The 17,332-nt window shown below is 37.9% G+C and overlaps 2 protein-coding genes across 4 annotated transcripts in view; one reads left to right on the top strand and one right to left on the bottom strand.

Annotated features, from left to right (window-relative positions):
• The window catches only part of RABGAP1L (RAB GTPase activating protein 1 like), a 646,139-nt gene that overhangs the window by 489,724 nt on the left and 139,083 nt on the right, over nucleotides 1-17,332 (top strand). For all 3 annotated transcript variants that reach the window (XM_045547315.1, XM_045547314.1, XM_045547317.1), the window contains one exon: nucleotides 3,287-3,328. In XM_045547315.1, the coding sequence (XP_045403271.1) occupies nucleotides 3,287-3,328 (42 nt within the window). The remainder of the gene's footprint in view (nucleotides 1-3,286; nucleotides 3,329-17,332) is intronic.
• LOC123635281 (dnaJ homolog subfamily B member 6) lies at nucleotides 4,966-6,063 on the bottom strand. Its single transcript, XM_045547320.1, has one exon. It carries the CDS (start codon nucleotides 5,951-5,953, stop codon nucleotides 5,210-5,212), a length of 744 nt encoding a protein of 247 aa, XP_045403276.1. The 5' UTR covers nucleotides 5,954-6,063; the 3' UTR covers nucleotides 4,966-5,209.

Here is a 17,332-nt window from a genome sequence, read left to right as displayed (position 1 = left end):
AAATAAGTCTTATTTAAAAGAAAAAAATATTTAAAAATATCCAACTAAGGTTACTTCCTTTACTGTCCTCTTAGAAAATCAGGATACATTTTGTAGGGCAAAAAATAACTTGATAGAATAACAAGTTTTTCCTGATTTCCAACAACTCAGATGTCTGCAAGTATCTTATTTGTTTGCATAGTCTGGCCTCTAGTCTACTTTAGTTTAAGGCTTATGAAGTCTTCACTTGTCTTGATTTTTATGATTATAGTCTAGAACTTCATATAAGCAGGTACAGTAAAACCTTACTATTGTGAACTTGTTTAAAGAATTTGCATATATTAAATATAAATTCTTCTGGTAACTGAAAATTTCTTCTTTAGTTTCCAAAACTTTAAATTTTTTTTAATTTTTAATTTTTATTTAAAACACATACTCTGCTTCCTTCTTAAGCACAGTATTTTAATGTGATGTAATTTGTAATTCACTAATGTTGCTGGATTATCATTACTGATAATTGGAGGGTTGTTGGCTCCCCCAAGTGGGCTGAGATAGCTAGGCGTTTTATTGTTTTTTTAAAAAAACATATCACCTAATTCTGTGACATCTAATATCTTAATTCTGACAACTGTTTCCACAGCCTATCTATCCCTAACCCCATGTAGCACATACTTTGTCTTATAGTTTGCTACTTCTAATGTCTATAAACTCTAAAATCATATCACCAAACTAATTAGAAGTATGTGTATAATAAAAATTTGAGCCAGGTGCCGTGGCTCACACCTGTAATGCTAGTACTCTGGAAGGCCAAGACAGAAGACTTGCTTGAGGCTAGGAGTTCAAGACCATCCTGAGGAAGAGCAAGACCCCATCTCTACAAAAAATAGAAAAATTAACCACACGTTGGGGTGTGCACCTATACTCCCAGCTACTTGGGAGGCTGAAGCAGGAGGATTGCTTGAGCCCAGGAATTTGAGGTTGCACTGAGCTATGGTGATGCCACCATACTCTATTCCGGGCAACAGAGTGAGACCCTGTCTTAAAAAAAAAAAAGAAAAGAAAAAAGGTTGAACAAAGTTTTCTTTTGGTGTTTGTGAAAGCTATTTTGGATGTTTAGAGATCTTTAAATTTTTTTTACTTCTAAGTTCTTGTTCGTGTTTTGTATACCTCAGTTGTCTAGTAGTTTGATTTTGAGATAAGAGTAGAAAAGGAGTTCTTACTGTAATTTAATGATGATTCTGTAAATTGCTCTAGTTGGGTCCATAGGGGGAAAAATAAATCCTGGAAAATTTGGTATAACTAGTATAGTTTAATCATTTGGTCATCAAATAAGCAACTAGCATGTATCTTACACCAGCACTGTGTGGTGAAAATGTCACTAGACTAAACATCAGGAGGCTTGAGGGCTGATCCTAGCCTGCTACTAATCACATCTGTTAGTATAACCTTGGGCTAGTCACATTTATATTCTGAAAAATGAGAATCATAATATTGGTTGTTAGGAGAATGAATGAGATTTCACTATTCCTGTGAACATAAAGAGTTGGGGGGAAACGTTTGACAGGGAGGTTGAGAATACAGCTGCACTGGTTGAACATGAAGTGGAGTTTCCAAAGAGTAACATGAAAGAATTTGGGAAGGAGAGGAGGAGTGGGAAGCTGGCTTAGGAGAAAGGACCAAAGCATTATGAGGATCAGAAGACTAGATATAAGGGAGGCTTGCATTTTGAGCAGTGACTGAAAACAAGACCTGGAGACATGGTAGATTTAATCCTGATGGCAGATCGGTAAACACTCAGGTTGTGGGATTTCACTGCTGACTAACAGTTGTGATATGGGGGTGGACAGAAGGTGAGGGCAAGACAGCAGGTCTTTTATATCTTAGTCTGCACATTTTTGTGGCAGGTGGGCAGCAGCTAGTGGGTGAGAACTCAAATTTAGATTAAGAAAGTAAGTTTTGTTTAATTGTAACCCAAGTTTTTTGACTGACAATAGTCTCCTTTATTTTTTCTAATTGGTAAATTGTAATCAAAACCAGTCTAGGATCCTTGCTTGGTGTGGTGATGAACAGTGTCAATTTGTTTTTGTTTTCTGACCTGATTATACTTACTTCCAACTGCTTTTGGTTTCTTAAAGAATTAGCTGAGTAAACCCCAAACCAAAAATATTTGGTTTATATTTTAACCAACCAAATATTTTGTGTTTATCATTCATCCCTTCCACCCTCATGTCGTATTTCTGGTATCTGCATGTGAAAGCATACATTAGCAGACAGTAACAGGAATGCACTCTAAGTATCTAGGCCTAATCCTCACTTCTGGAGCAATTTTGGAGACAGAAAATCATGGGTTTATTATAAGTTTTTTGCATAATACATTTGACACAGCTTCATACCGAAAAGGCAGATTCTGTGACCGAGATGAAGAGTGCACATTAAATAGACCCTGAATTTATGGGAGATGCTAACTCATACTTGAAAGATCTTTCTTCTCATGCATGATGACTTGCATGGCAAGAAAACAGCTCATTTTGTGGCAACCTTATTTCTGATTCTGTTATCTTGATCACATAAGATTCACTCACTGTCTCTTGAATTTAATAGCTCAACATCTCTTCAGAGTCAGTGGGCTGAACCCAGATTTCAAAATTCAGTTGCAACATGGCTTCTTAAGAAGCTGGTTAGTTTGTTTATTCCTAAAGAAATATTGCTGTGGTTTTCAGAAAAGGAAAGGAAAAAGGAAGTCTGGCAGATACCCCCCTGATTACCACTTCTAGTTGTATAAATAATACTTGAAATAAGCACTACAACAAATAACAAGAAAATAAGAACAGTAGTATAAATACAGTGTGATACAACTCCTCTTATACAATCTGTGCCACTATGTGTCTTGTTTTGTTTTGTTTTGTCTGCCACTGGCAATTTAACTGTAGCATCCAGAAATCCAAACTAGGATTAGGAATTTCAACTAATAATTTTAGACATCTGTATCATTCTGCCAGCTTGAGCAAGGAACTTGACTTTCACAAACCTTACACACATGCAAATAATCCAGAAATGGACTGAAAGAAAATACCTTATTTTAAAAATAATAATTCTATGTGAACATTGAATAAATAGCACCTAAAATTTGCAATAAGCCACTCAGAGAAGGAAAATACCTTTTAAAAAACCTCATGGTTTACTATTGTATGTGAAGATGAAAATAATTAGGAATTTTATTAAAGATGTATGAAAGTCTTGGGAAAATACTTAATAAAATAGTACTAGATGTTATAGTATTGATTTTCACTTTCTTTTTCTATTTCAGGGTTTGAACATAATCTTTCATGTAGCCTTGGCTCTCCTAAAGGTAAGTCTGTTTTTATTTTAAGTTACCAAACTATCTTACCTCTTTGCCCTTGGGACTGGATTAATTCAATTTAAAGCCTTTGACTTGTTCTAGGTTCTTGAATACAAAAAAAGATGACTTCTCTGAGAAACTCTGATCCTCTCCCCTCTTCTTATCCTTGTTTATTGTTATTTGGAGTTTGTTTTTCTTACAATCTATTTAATTTTGTTATCATGGCACTTCTTTCAGTAACATAAAAGGTCTTTTCTATTCATATGAGTTGGATGACATAAGAGAAAAAGTTAAAACCTGTTTTCTGTCAAAATGATGCCAGCTTTTTTCTTAAAACACTTTTTGCTCTAATAATATCCCTGGAGGTACCTAAACATATAATTGAATTATTAAAAAGCTTCTATAATATACTGACTAAAAAGGAAACTGCTACATTTCAATTTGCAGTTCTTTCCCTGCTAGCTGGAAATTTATAAGACACTTTAGAATTCAATTATAATTACCTTGTTGGATTTTATATCAATACAGCTTTAACAGTGTGGTAACAGCAAGAGATATGCTACAGAATTGATGAAAATAACCCAGTTGAGTTTTGTCCTTCAGTCAAAGAAGACATCCTGTTATTAAAGGCAGCAATTTCCTTATTTAGAAAAAAGTGCAGGCTTACCCTTCCCTCTCACACAGTGGTTAAAATTGCAGACACTGGACTCAGACAGATTTGGTTCTAATTTCAGCCCTACTGTATGACTTTAAGGCAAATTCAGTGCTCAGAGTCTGAGTTTTGAGATAATAATAGAAACTAATTTATGGGACTGTTAAATAAGATGATACATTAAAGTCCTTAATGTAGTATCTGGAAAATTCTACTGCCTAGTAAATGTTAGCTGTCATTATTGTGACTACTGTTATTCACAGGTAACTCATAATGTGTTCCTAGATACCCCATCATTCTTCCCAATCCCTCAAAAGATAATGATTTGATATCATAGCAGGGCCTCTTTACATCTTAAGAGAGCCTTGATACTTAACCATTAACATATCTTGATTCTAAACAAAGGCATGAAATAGTAGGGGCCCTCTGCAATTCAAGAAATGGGTTGCTGCTCCTCATCTTTTATTCTGTTAAACACTGGCTTTTTGTGAAGTTCATAAAATGCACTTTATTCATTAAATCATTTGTATTTACATATGAACAATTCTTATCCTTAAGTTATTTTAGAAGTTAGGAAAATATTTAAAATATTTTATTTATTTTTTTTTCACCAAACACATTTGCATTTATTTTCTTTTTTTTTTTTAAAGCAAATGACAAAGACCCAGTTTACCAGCTTTACTTTTTAAACCTAAGCTTAACATTACATATTTAAACAGTTGTCAAAACTTACTAAGTTGCCAGCATTCATGCACAACTAGAAAACATCCTTAATTTATAGTAAACCAGAAATGTATTACCATTAATGCATTAATATCTTTCACTACTAAATACTGAAAAAAACTGAAATTATTTCTGTAGAAGATTCATCCTGGCAAGGCTAACTCCACAGCAGCTGACACTACTTGGCTCGCGTTTCAGACACAATGGGAAAAAGCAGGTCCATGCTGGTGTTAGTGTAAACGTCGTCCTACCACTACTAAAGAGTCAAGGCTCACCTTGAGTACGTTTAATAAAAAAAGCAAAGTGCATACAGAGATTTACAACAATTTTAAAGACAAAAAATGGTCCTATTATGTGGTCCCAACAATAAACTCAAAAGTCTATGACAAACACGGCTCCGATGGGCGGTTTATAAATACTTAGGTACAGTGATACTCAAAGTCGAGTTCGTTTGAAATCTTCAAAAAAAAGTTCCTGTTAATCCTCAAATGGTGCTTGTTACAGTTAACATTCTGTTAAGCGTGTGCGTTGAATTGCTTGTTATCCAAGCGCAGCAGCTGCTCCTTACCATTTATTGTTAAGGACTTTAGCTGGCCGTCTTCTTCAACTTCTACTCTTTCTTGACCATTCTCGACAATTCTCTTTGTGGTGATCTTCCTGCCATTGACTATCTTGGTGGAAGTCGATACGGACTTGAAGTTGCCCATGCCACCACCACCACCAAAGGACGTGGAAGAGAATGAAGTGAGGCCCCCATGACCTAGGGACCCGAATGAAGTAAATCCTGTATCAAAAGAAGAAAATCCTCCAAAAGACGGAAATCCAGCGAAGGCAGAGAAAAACGACCCTGTTCCTCGGTTTCTGCTTCCTCGGGGACCCCTCTGATTCCCAAAAAAGTCATCAAATGGGTCATCGAATAAGTCGAATGAAAACGGGTCCCTTCCACCAAAAATTTCCCTGAAGATGTCATCTGGGTTACGGAATGTGAAGCCAAACCCAAATGGATTGTCAAAATGACTTCCACCTCCTCCGCCACCATTTAATCCTTCTTTGCCGTACTTGTCATAGATGTCCCGTTTTTTAGCGTCTGATAACACCTCATACGCCTCGGCTACTTGTTTGAATTTTCTCTCTGCTTCTTCCTTATTCTCAGGATTTTTATCTGGGTGCCACTTCAGCGCCAGTTTTCGATACGCCTTTTTAATATCCTCGGCTGAGGCATGTCTCTGCACGCCTAGAACTTCATAATAATCCACCATGTTTTACCTGATTGTGGGAACAGGTCCGAGGACACGGGCGGCCGGCGGCGGCAAACAGGGAGGGGGCGGCGGCCCGGGGCTCCTCTCGGCTCTGGCTCGGCTGTGCGGGTCGCCTAAAATATTTTAAATAAAATAACACAAACATATTTGCTTATGTCTTTTAATGAAATCATGGATCTTGACCTCTAGAATTTTTTTTTCTTTCATTAAAACAAATCAAAACCAAAAACTCTATAACATGTCCTCTCAGCAAGGCTGGAATAAGACTTCTGGACTGCCTAAGCATTGACGGTATTATGTAATTCAGACTAAAAGCAATACTAAACAATAAAGTAAGTGTAAGGGAAGTCTAACAAAGTTTTGATTTTTCCTATCATATCTATTTTTTTAAAAAACTCTTAGATATTACATCTTTCCCAAAATACCTTTCCTCATTTTTTTGTGACCCATCTTTACTGGTGCTCTCACCACATGCTTACTTAATCTTTTGGGTAGCCCATGACCACCACTGTGGATATCAGGCTTGTAGTTTGTGTCAGCTTGATACTGCATATGTTGGTTAGTTATCTTCTTGACTGACATGTTGGCTTGGTTGTACTGTCATTTATTTTGGCTGTGTTAACCCAGACAAGGCTTGTGCAAAGGACATTCTCTGGCCACTGGGCAGAGAGGCTTTTTGTATCTTCTCTAGCAATCCATGGACACCTTTCTATCATCTTGGAGAATCTGACTAGTTAGAGAAGATAAAAGGAGAGTCTTCTCACCACTGGTGGCCTATATTTAACTTCCTTGTATGAATTCTGAAGCTGACCTCACATAGAGACAGTATATATAGGGCTAAAGTGAAGTGTACTTCAGTGATCTGATTGCCCCCACCTAGAAAAAAGAACAGCCAAACACATATGATAGTGACTAGCTTTCAGCTTTAATCTAGTATACCAGATAAAATAATGTATATTTGTTCATATCAAAATAAAAAGCCAAGGGCAGTGGCACGCACCTGTAGTCCCAGCTACTCGGGAGGCTGAGGCAGAAGATGGCCTGAGGCCAGGAGTCCGAGGCTGCAGTACGTCCTGATCACGCCTGTGAACAGCTGCTGTGCTCCAGCCGGGGCAACACAGGGAGATATATTTTTTATTTATTCAAATATATATTTTATTATATTTAAAAAATAAAAAAATATATAAAAATACAAAACTGGGAAAGTTCACAGTGCTTATGAACCTAGCCTAACTGATTTTCAGTGTAGCTACAGAGGGATTTTAGATTTCTCTGCGTTAGAAGCATTTGTTGTGATGTGGGGACTCAGAAAGAGAACTAACATTTCTTGAGCATTTAGTCTGTGCAAAGTACTAGCATAGGATATCTCATTAAGAAACATTCGGGTACAGGTGTCTTTTTTATAGAATGACTTTCGTTCCTTTGGGTAATGGCACAATTCACAATTGCAAAGATGTGGAAATAACCCAAATGCCCATCAGTTCATGAGTGGATTAGTAAATTGTGGTATATGTATACCATGGAGTATTACTCAGCTATAAGAAATAACGGTGATGTAGAATCCCTTTTGTTCTCCTGGAGAGAGTTGGAACCCATTCTATTAAGTGAAGTATCCCAAGAATGGAAAAACAAGCACCACATGTACTCACCAGCAAATTGGTTTCCCTGATCATCACCTAAGTGCACATTTGGGAATAACACTAATTGGGTATCGGACAGAGGTGGGGGGTGGGGGGAGGGGATGGGTGTATACCTACATGATGAGTGCATTGCGCACCATCTGGGGAATGGTCATACTTGAATGTTCTGACTCGGGGGGATGGGGGTGGGGGGAGAGAGTGGGGGTATAACTACATGATGAGTGCATTGTGCACTGTCTAGGGAATGGACACGCTTGAAGCTCTGACTCAGGGGGATGGGCGGGACATGGGCAATATATATAACCTGAACTTTTGTACCCCCATAATAAGCTGAAATAAAAAAAAAGAAAGAAACATTAAATGTCTAGGTGTTACTTGTAGACTAGTAAATTGTGCTAGCCAGAGGAAAACGTCTGATTCTCCTCCACCCAGATGATAATTTGAGGGAACCAAGACCCAAGATTACGTAAAGTCTTTTGTCTGTTTATAAATCCAAAGCTGGATTTATGTTTTTTTTGACAGCATAGACATGGGATGAATGTGTCTGTTTTTCAGTTTGGTTTAAAGACACCAGCTCTCTGATTGGTACCTACTTCTTTTGGGTTAGTGATAGCCTACCTGTCAGCTAGAAAGCTATTGTGCTAAAAGAATGATTCACTATACTTGGTGGCATTATCAAATTACTTAGTGTCCAATAGGTAGGTCAGATATAATCTCCCAGATCTATTTTCTTTATTATATGAAACATTGAATAGTCATAGCATAGTACATTTAATAGATTGGAGCTAGATTAGTCAGAATTTATCTTAACCACTTCATGGTAGGCAGAGGAATGTTTTGATCAAAATATATTCTGTGTTTCTGACTGTGATTAAAAGCAATGGACAGAATGTTTTTCTCCCTCCATCCCCAAGTATTATATGTTCATTTTGTGTCATATGTGTGGATAGAAACATTACAGAGATTTAAAAAAATCCCACTCATAATCCCATCCCTAGGGATAACCATAATAAAAATTTGGTATAAAATCTTTCCCCCATGCTTTAGTCTATGAATATGTAAGTATGCATTGCTTATCCATATACATATGTATGTATGTATATTTTTTAATGAGGGTTTGAGTACTACAGAAAAGGAGATGAGGAAGTGGCAGACAAATTTAAAAAAAAAAAGTGTAAAAGGCTGAACATACATATTTTTTCAAACAATGCTATTGAAGAGTACTCGTTTTCATTTAATATGTCACAAATATTTTTCCATGTTACTTACACACATGTAGTGGTTAAAAGCATGTGGACACTGGAGCCAGACTACTTAAGTTCAAATTGTATCCCCAACAATTTATACAAAGATCTTAAGTAAATTACAGTTCTCCATTTTTTAAATGGGGGATATTACTAATACTTGTCTCATAAGATTTTTGTTAGAGTTTAATGAGTTAATATATGATTGGTGTTTAGAACTCAGTAAGTACTACGTGCACCTGGGTGCTATTATTAGACATAGTACTTCCTTATCCTTTTTAATGACTATTTTTTATCCTACTGTGTACCATAATTTGTTTAACCAATTTTATATTTAATTTTTATGGACATTTGTTTCTAGACTTTCCTATTAAAGCTGTAACAAACATCCTTAAACTTTCATCTTTGCATACTTGTGTAATATTTTTTGGATAAATTTACAGAAATGGAATTACTAGGTAAAACTGTGGTCACACTTTAATTTTTGATACATATCACAAAATTTTTCTCTACCAGCAATGAGACTATATTCTCCCATACTCTTAAAAAACCAGAATTTCTAAATAGGAACTTTTGTGGACATTGAAAGCAAGTTGTAACACACAGCAGTTTAAAAGTAATTATTACAGTCATTTGTTTCATTGTAAATAAACAAAACTCTTCAGACTGTTTTGAAGGGTCCAGTGTTAATTTCTTGTGTTTGGGAACATTTAGTTCTTTTAGGGAAGGCAGATGTCTATGGCTAAATTTTGGAAGAACAGGCCTTCTCTTAGCTTGGAGGGGCTTTGTGTATTATATAAAAGTTCTGAAGTATATCTTTGTGTTTTTGGCTTTTCATCCCCCTTCACTGTGTTTTCCCCTTACCATTCCATTGAAGCTGTTTTGATAAAGTCACTAATAAAATCTATGGACATCTTTCCATTTTTATCTTAATCCCTCAACAGTTGTCAGAACAGCATAACGACATAGGCACATAACACTTTCTTTTATCTTTTTTTTTTTTTTTTTGAGATGGGGTCTCACTCTGTCACCCAAGCTGGAATGCAGTGGCACAGTCATAGATCACCATAACCTTGAACTCCTGGCCTCAGGTCATCCTCCTGCCTCAACTCCCAATACTGGATTACAGGCATGAGCCACTGCAACTGGCCTTTAAAAAAAAAAAAGCCTTCCCTTGGCTTCTGTCTTATCTTTTATCTTTTATCTCCCTCTCTACTACTTTTCATTTTTCTTTCCTCGCTCCTTTTTTCCTAGCCATTAACTTGAAATTCTACAGAGCTCTAACCACTAGGAAGTTCCTTATTGCTTCTCCCTTGCTGATCCTGTTTATTCCCCTGGCTTCATCTATAAATGTTTACTCTTGTCTTTATATTTAGTCCAGACCCAAATATTTGGCTGTAGACTTAACATGTCTGCACAGATGTTTCACAGGCACATAAAAAGTCAAAACTGAACTAATGCGCCCTCTCCAGTGTCCTCTTCCTCCAATAACCTTCACTTCGGTAAAGGCACTACCCACCTGCTCAAACCAGAAACCTGAAAGTTATCCTTAACTCTCTTCTTTTCTTAATACTCCATATGTCCTAAGTTGCCAAATCCTGTGCATTCTACTTCTTGAGAATTTTTTTAATCTTCCCACTTTCTTCTATTCTTACTTCAGTAGTTTAGGCTACCAAGTTCTCTAACATGGATTATTGCAGTGACCTTCTTCAGTCATACTGAACACCTACTAAGTGCCGAGGACTATTCTGGGAAGTAGAGATAAAGTAGTAACAAGGAAAGACCCTGCTTTCATGGAGCTTACATTCTGATGAAAGAAAAATCATAATTAAACACATAAAAGAATGTGATTATTTTAGATCATGCTGAGGTTTATGAAGGAGGTAGGTATGAGAAGATAGTGGCTTGGATTTGGGTGTTAGCAGGGGAGCCGAGAGAAGTGGGTAACTGCTCTTCTTTCATCTCCTTTTAACCACTGTCAAGTCCATTCCCACATTGCCACCAGAGTAGTCTTTTTAAAATATATTTTATTATTCATTATGCAACAATATTTACTGAACACCGGTTTGGAGACAGATGCTATTCTATGTGCTTGAATAGATCAGCGAACTAAAGTAACGAAGATACTTGCCTCTATGGAAATTATGTCCTGCTCTAGCAGAAGCCAGTTAATGAACAATAAGCATAATAAATATGTAAATATAGTATCTTAGAAGTTACAGTGTTGTGGGGATAAGGAAAAGTACAGCAGGGGAATAGGAGCTGTGAGTAGGCTGCAGTGTTAAGTAGGGTAGTCGGGTTACGCCCCACCCAGAGGTGAGATTTGGACAAAGTGTGGAAGGCAGCGAGAGCCTCTGTGCTGGGGCTGTGACTGGATGTTGAAGGTCAGAAGGAGGCCAGTGAGACTGGAGCAAGGGCGTGAGGGAAGGGCAGTGGGAAATGGGGTCAGAGAAGTAACTTGTCTCGTTGCTTAAAATCCTTCAAAGGCCTCCCATTGCTCTTAGGATAAAGTTCACAATTTAATACAGCCCACACAGTACGGTTTTCATGATCTGGCCCAGTTTACCCTTCCATCCTGAACTCCCCCTTCTCACTCTTTCTTTTGCAATCTCTCAGTCAAGGCATAATGCGCTTCTTTCACACTTTCCCGACACACCAGTCTCCCTTCTACCTAAGAGCCATCACAGGTGCTGGTTCCCTCTGTCAGGAACACTGTTTCTCCTTCTCTTCAAAAAGCTTATTTCCACTTCAGCTTTAGCATTGGTCACCACCTGAGAGGAGCTTTCTGTGCCTGCCTCAAACTTAGGTCATGCGGTGAAACCATAGGCCCCCCCTAATACAGCTGCTTAACAGCCCTTTACACACCCGGGATTGATACACGATTAAATGGTTGGTTGGCTGGTTGGTTGGTTTTGTCTTCCTCACTGTAGTTAACCTCTATATGGGGCGTGCCCACTAATAGTGCCTTTGTATTGCAGTGCCTTTGTATTGCAGTGCCTGGCACATAGTAGGCACTTCATAAATATTTATTGACTGACTTTACTTGACAGTCAAATTTAGAAACATAGGCTTCATTCTTCCTCACTTCCTAATATGTATATAAGAATAAGAATTCTGCCAGGACAGCAGCTTATTTTCAACCCAGGTTGTCTGCTTTTTAAAGCCTTTGAAATTAATTGCTCTAGTTACCAGTATTTTACTTCTTTTATTTTTATTATTGAGCTATAATATATATACCATAAAATTTACCCTTTTAAAGTATACAATTCAGTGGTTTTTAGTATAGTCACAAATTTGTGCACCTATTACCATTTTCTAATTCTAGAACGTTTTCCTATCCCCAAAGAGATACCTTAAAACCATAGTATTCATTTCCCATTTCCCCATCCTATCATGACCTCGCAAATCCTAGTCTATCTAGTCTCTATGGATTTGCCTGTTCTGACATTTCATATAGATGGGATCCTATGATAAGTGGCCTTTTGTGAGTGGCTTCTTTCACTTAGCGTAATGTTTTCAAGGTTTATGAATGTTGTAGCAAGTATCAGTTCTTCATTCCTTTGTGTTGCTAGATAATATTCTATTGTATAGATATACCACATTTTATTTATCCATTCATCAGTTGATGAACATTCGGGTTGTCTCCATTTTTTGACTATTATGAATAATGCTACTGTGAACATTTGTTTACAAGTTTTTTTGTGAACATATGTTTTCAATTCTCTTGGGTATGTACCTAGGAGCAGGATTGCTGGATCATATAGTAAGTCTGTGTTTAACTTCTTGAGCAACTGCCAAGCTGTTTTCCAAAGCAGCTGCACTGTTACATTTCCATTGGCAATGTATAGGTATGGTATAAGGCCTAAAGCTAGAGCTCAGTATCATATGCCGCTTCGACATCTGTGGGAAACCAGAAAGGCCTCAAATGGCCTAACTGGAAGGTCCCCTCCTCGCTTTGCTCCTGCAGGTAAGGTTCACTAGCCAAGCAACCCTCCTTATCAAAAGGATGGGACACTGTTTTTTCTTCAGCAACAAGGTCTTACTGTGTTGCCCAGATGGAGTGAAAGTGCAGTCATGGTGCACTGCAGGCTCAAGTCCTGGACTCAAGTGATCTTCCTGCCTCAGCCTTCCACGTAGCTGGGCCTACAGGCACACACCACCCCACGGCAGCACTGTTCTTTCTTATCCCTGAGTAGCAGGTTTCAGTTCCCTGCCAGCCTGCATTATTATTCAAACAGGCTAGTCACATCCTCTTGTGGGAACCAGGGGGTGTCCCACTCTCTTGATACTACAAAGCCTGCCTCATGCAGCCCCTGATTGTTCACTCTGTTCTCGAATGTAACCCCTGCATGATGTTTCCATCCCTTGGGACTGTGAGTATATGTGACTAATAATCTTCTGTTAATCTCATCTGTCCAGTGTTAGGTGTGCTTAACCATCCCCAAAACTCTAAGGAATTCCTCCCATATCAACAGGGTGAATGATGATTAAAATAGTGAAGGTTCTGATTCCTCCACACCCTTGCCAACACTTGCCATTGTCTACCTTTTTTTTATTATAGAAACCCTAATGGGCATGAATTGGCATCTCATTGTGGTTTTGATTTGCATTCCCCTGATGTCTAATGATGTTAAACATTTTTTGATGTGCTTGTTTTGGCCATATTTGTATATCATCTTTGGAGAAATGGCTATTCAGATCCTTTGTCCACTTTTTAATTGGGTTACTTGTATTACCTGTATTTTTATTGTTGTAACAGTCCTATTTTTTTTTTTTGAGACAAGTCTTGCTATTGCCTTGGGTAGAGTGCAGTGGTGTCATCATAGCTCACTGCAACTTCAAACTCCTGGGCTGAAGAGATACTCTTACTTCAGCCTCCCAAGTAGGTGGGACTACAGGCATGCCATGATGCCTGGCTAATTTTTCTGTTTTTAGTAGAGATGGGGTCTCACTCTTGCTTGGGCTGGTCTTGAACTCTGAGCTCAAGCAATCCTCATGCCTTGGCCTCCCAGAGTGCTAGAATTACAGGCAGGAGCCAGTGCCTAGCCAATAGTTCTTTATATATTCCAGATATTTTCTCCCGTTCTGTGTATGGGTTGTTTTTTCATTTTCCTGATTATGTCCTTTGAAACACTTTAATTTTGATAAAGTCCAGTTTATTTTTCTCTATTGTTGTTTGTGCTTTTGGTGTTATACCTAAGGAACTATTTCCTAATCCAAGGTCACAAAAATTCTTTCTTCCAAGGGTTTTATAACTCTTATATTTATGTCTTTGATGCATTTTCAGTTGATTTTTATACATGGTGTGTTGCAGGGTATTATGGCTAAACTTACAGTTAAACTTTCCTTACCTAACCTTTCCTCATATCAGTAGGTTGCTAGTGCAGATCTGGTTTCAGTGTTTCTGAATATTTCTTCCAGGAATCTGTCTATAATTCCATAGGAGAAATAGAATTTGTCATTTTGCCTGCTTTGAAACCTTCCAGCAACTGTGCCAGCCCTGGGTCAAAAGCTCTCCCATAAGCCATGCTCTGTGTGTCCCATCCTGCTTCTTCTGCTTGCTTGTTCAGTGCTCCTTCCACAACTAAAATAACCTCCCATTCCTTTTTAGGATCTTTAATAACCTTTCCATTTTGTCATCTTCCACTTGCTACCCACTAACTTATCTGCCATTCCCTGTTCAAAACTCTCCTCATGCATGAAATGCATTGCATATTAACATTCATTCCTTTGTTCATTCAGCAAATGACTGTTTAGCATCAATTAGGAGCCAGGCACTGTGTTTTAAGATAGGGATATACCAGTAGAGACATAGACCCTTTAAGCTGTTTAAAGTAGTATCTGACAGTCCTCTTAATGCACAATAGCAAATATCTTCCTCTCACTTCCATCTTCATCCAAAGAAAATCTGCCTATTAGTCTACAAAATGAGACTGTTGCAATTTATTTTAGTTATGTCACAATATTGTAAGTCCCTAGAGCAGTAGAATTCAAAGTGATTCTTAACCATTCATATACTTAAGAATCATCTAAATCTCAAGGAGTTTGTTTAAAATAAACAGTCCTAAATGCCTCCTCCTCTTCCCCCAGACTCTGATGCAGGCAGTTCCGCAATCAAAAGGATAGGAATACTCGTGTGTTGCTTAGATAGGGGAATCTCAGCCTTAACCATATATAAGAATCAGCTTTTGAAATTTTCTGATGCCTGAATTGTACCCCAGACCGATTTCATTTGAATATCTAAGTGGGACCCAAGCATCAGTATTTTTAAAAACTCCTCAGGTAATCCCAATATGCAGCTAAGCATCTAGTACATTGTGATCAAACATTCAGAATTAAACTATCCAAACAATGTGGTAAGGGAACGAAGAGGGGAGGAAGAGAAAACACATCGGCAGTTAACGCAACATTCACAGTCACACTTAGAAAATGGATAGTCCTCATTTCCATTGTTAGCAGTTGCTAATTTGTCTGCTTTGTCTCAGTGCATGTGCATCTCTGTGCTCAGTTTTAGGATTGTAGCAGGTGCTCATTGAGGCCTGTGAGAATTATTGGTAGTTTCCTGAGGAGTATTAAGGGAGCTTCTTGAAAAGGAAAATAGAAGAGGCATTTGGGTTGGAGTGTGCATTACAATTCAGCTAATTCCTATTGGATTGCTGAGTGTCGCTTGAACTGTAGAACTTAATCTATTAAGCATAACTCATCCACTGATAGTGTCCTCAAAGGGCAGAAGAGGAATAGAGAAAAAAGGTTTAATAGAGAAACAAAAACAATTTCAGAATTAAGACCTATATATTTAAGAGAGCAAAAAACCTGTTATTATAGTCTGGTTCTACTTAGAGGTTGGGGGAAAAAAACAGTTATTATTTAGCACCATTTTGGTTAGTAAGCATTCCTTTGATCATTCAAAGTTCAATTCCCCCTTCTCTTTCTGCTACCATTGGAATGAAGGACCAATTCCTACTCAAGAGGCTCTACCTGCTACTCCCCCTACGGGCCTTATTTGAATACCTTATAGGGTAAGAGGAGAAGAGAAGAGCACAACAACTTTAAACTGGAAAATGGATTTCAGTTCTGCCTAGTCTTCGATGCACCAGCTTGGGTTAAAAGTTCTTATTTCTGTTCCTGGAGCTAGTGACATAAGGAAGGACTGAAGTTTAGGAATGCAGTTTTTGCAGTTAACATTCAGGTTACAAAATTAGAAGTCTAAAGACCAAAAAAAAAAAAAAAAGAATTCATAAACATTCTTTTGGATTTGCAATGATTTTCATACATTTGATTAGTTTTGTAACTTCCATGAAGGAATGCCTATTGTCCTGGTGGTGGCAGTAAAACACCACTCCTTGATATGGAAATGGAATATGCTAATAATAGCGCAGCATTTTGAATTCTGTGACATTGGTATTCTTTTATTTTGATTTCCTCTTCAAATATCATTTGTCACTTGAATACTTTGTTTGTTTTTAACTTTTCTCTGTTTTCAGCATGATGATAGGTTAATTTTAAGATGCTATTTAGTAAATGCTATAACAAACCAACAAACACAAATGCTGGGCTTCTAAGTCATGTAAGATACTCAAGGAATTTTAAAGTTTTAAAGTTTCAGAGATAGGCTGGGCATGGAGGTCCATGCTTATAATCCCAGCATTTTGGGAGACTGAGGCAGGAAGATCACCTGAGGCCAGGAGTTTGAGACCAGCCTGGGCAACATAGTGAGACCCTTGTCTCTAAAAAATTTTTTTTAGGCCGGGCGCGGTGGCTCACGCCTATAATCCTAGCACTCTGGGAGGCCGAGGCAGGCGGATCATTTGAGCTCAGGAGTTCGAGACCAGCCTGAGCAAGAGCGAGACCCCATCTCTACTAAAAATAGAAAGAAATTAGCCAAACAACTAAAATATATATACAAAAAAATTAGCCAGGCATGGTGGCGCATGCCTGTAGTCCCAGCTACTCGGGAGGCTGAGGCAGAAGGATCACCTGAGCCCAGGACTTGAGGTTGCTGTGAGCTAGGCTGATGCCACAGCACTCTAGCCTGGGCAACAGAGCAAGACTCTGTCTCAAAAAAAAAAAAAAAAAAAAATTTTTTTAATTAACTGGGCATAGTTACACTTGCCTGTAGTCCTAGCTATTCAGGAGGCTGAGGCAGGAGGTTCATCTGAGCCCAGGACCTTGAGGCTGGAGTAGGTTATGATCATACTGCTGCATCCCAGCCTAGATGACAGAACAAACCCTGTCTCTAAAAAAATTAAGTTTCAGAAATAATGTACTTTATGAAATAGGGATCTATATCAGAAAAAAATGTATATCATGCCAGTACCATGCGTGTACTCTATAACACCTTAAATTGTTAGAGCAATTTCTCATTATTTCTGATAAGACAGTGCCAAATGCCAGGAAAAGAAGACAGTGGAATGAACACTCCATGTTCTTAGGCTCTAAGTGGTCAGTAATTAATTTGAACTTAACATATCCTCTATGATGTCACTTGACAGAGA

This window comes from Lemur catta, chromosome 3 (assembly GCF_020740605.2).
Source record: "Lemur catta isolate mLemCat1 chromosome 3, mLemCat1.pri, whole genome shotgun sequence".
In the NCBI taxonomy this organism is placed as follows: Eukaryota; Metazoa; Chordata; class Mammalia; order Primates; family Lemuridae; genus Lemur; species Lemur catta.
This window is presented reverse-complemented; position numbering and strand designations above follow the sequence as displayed.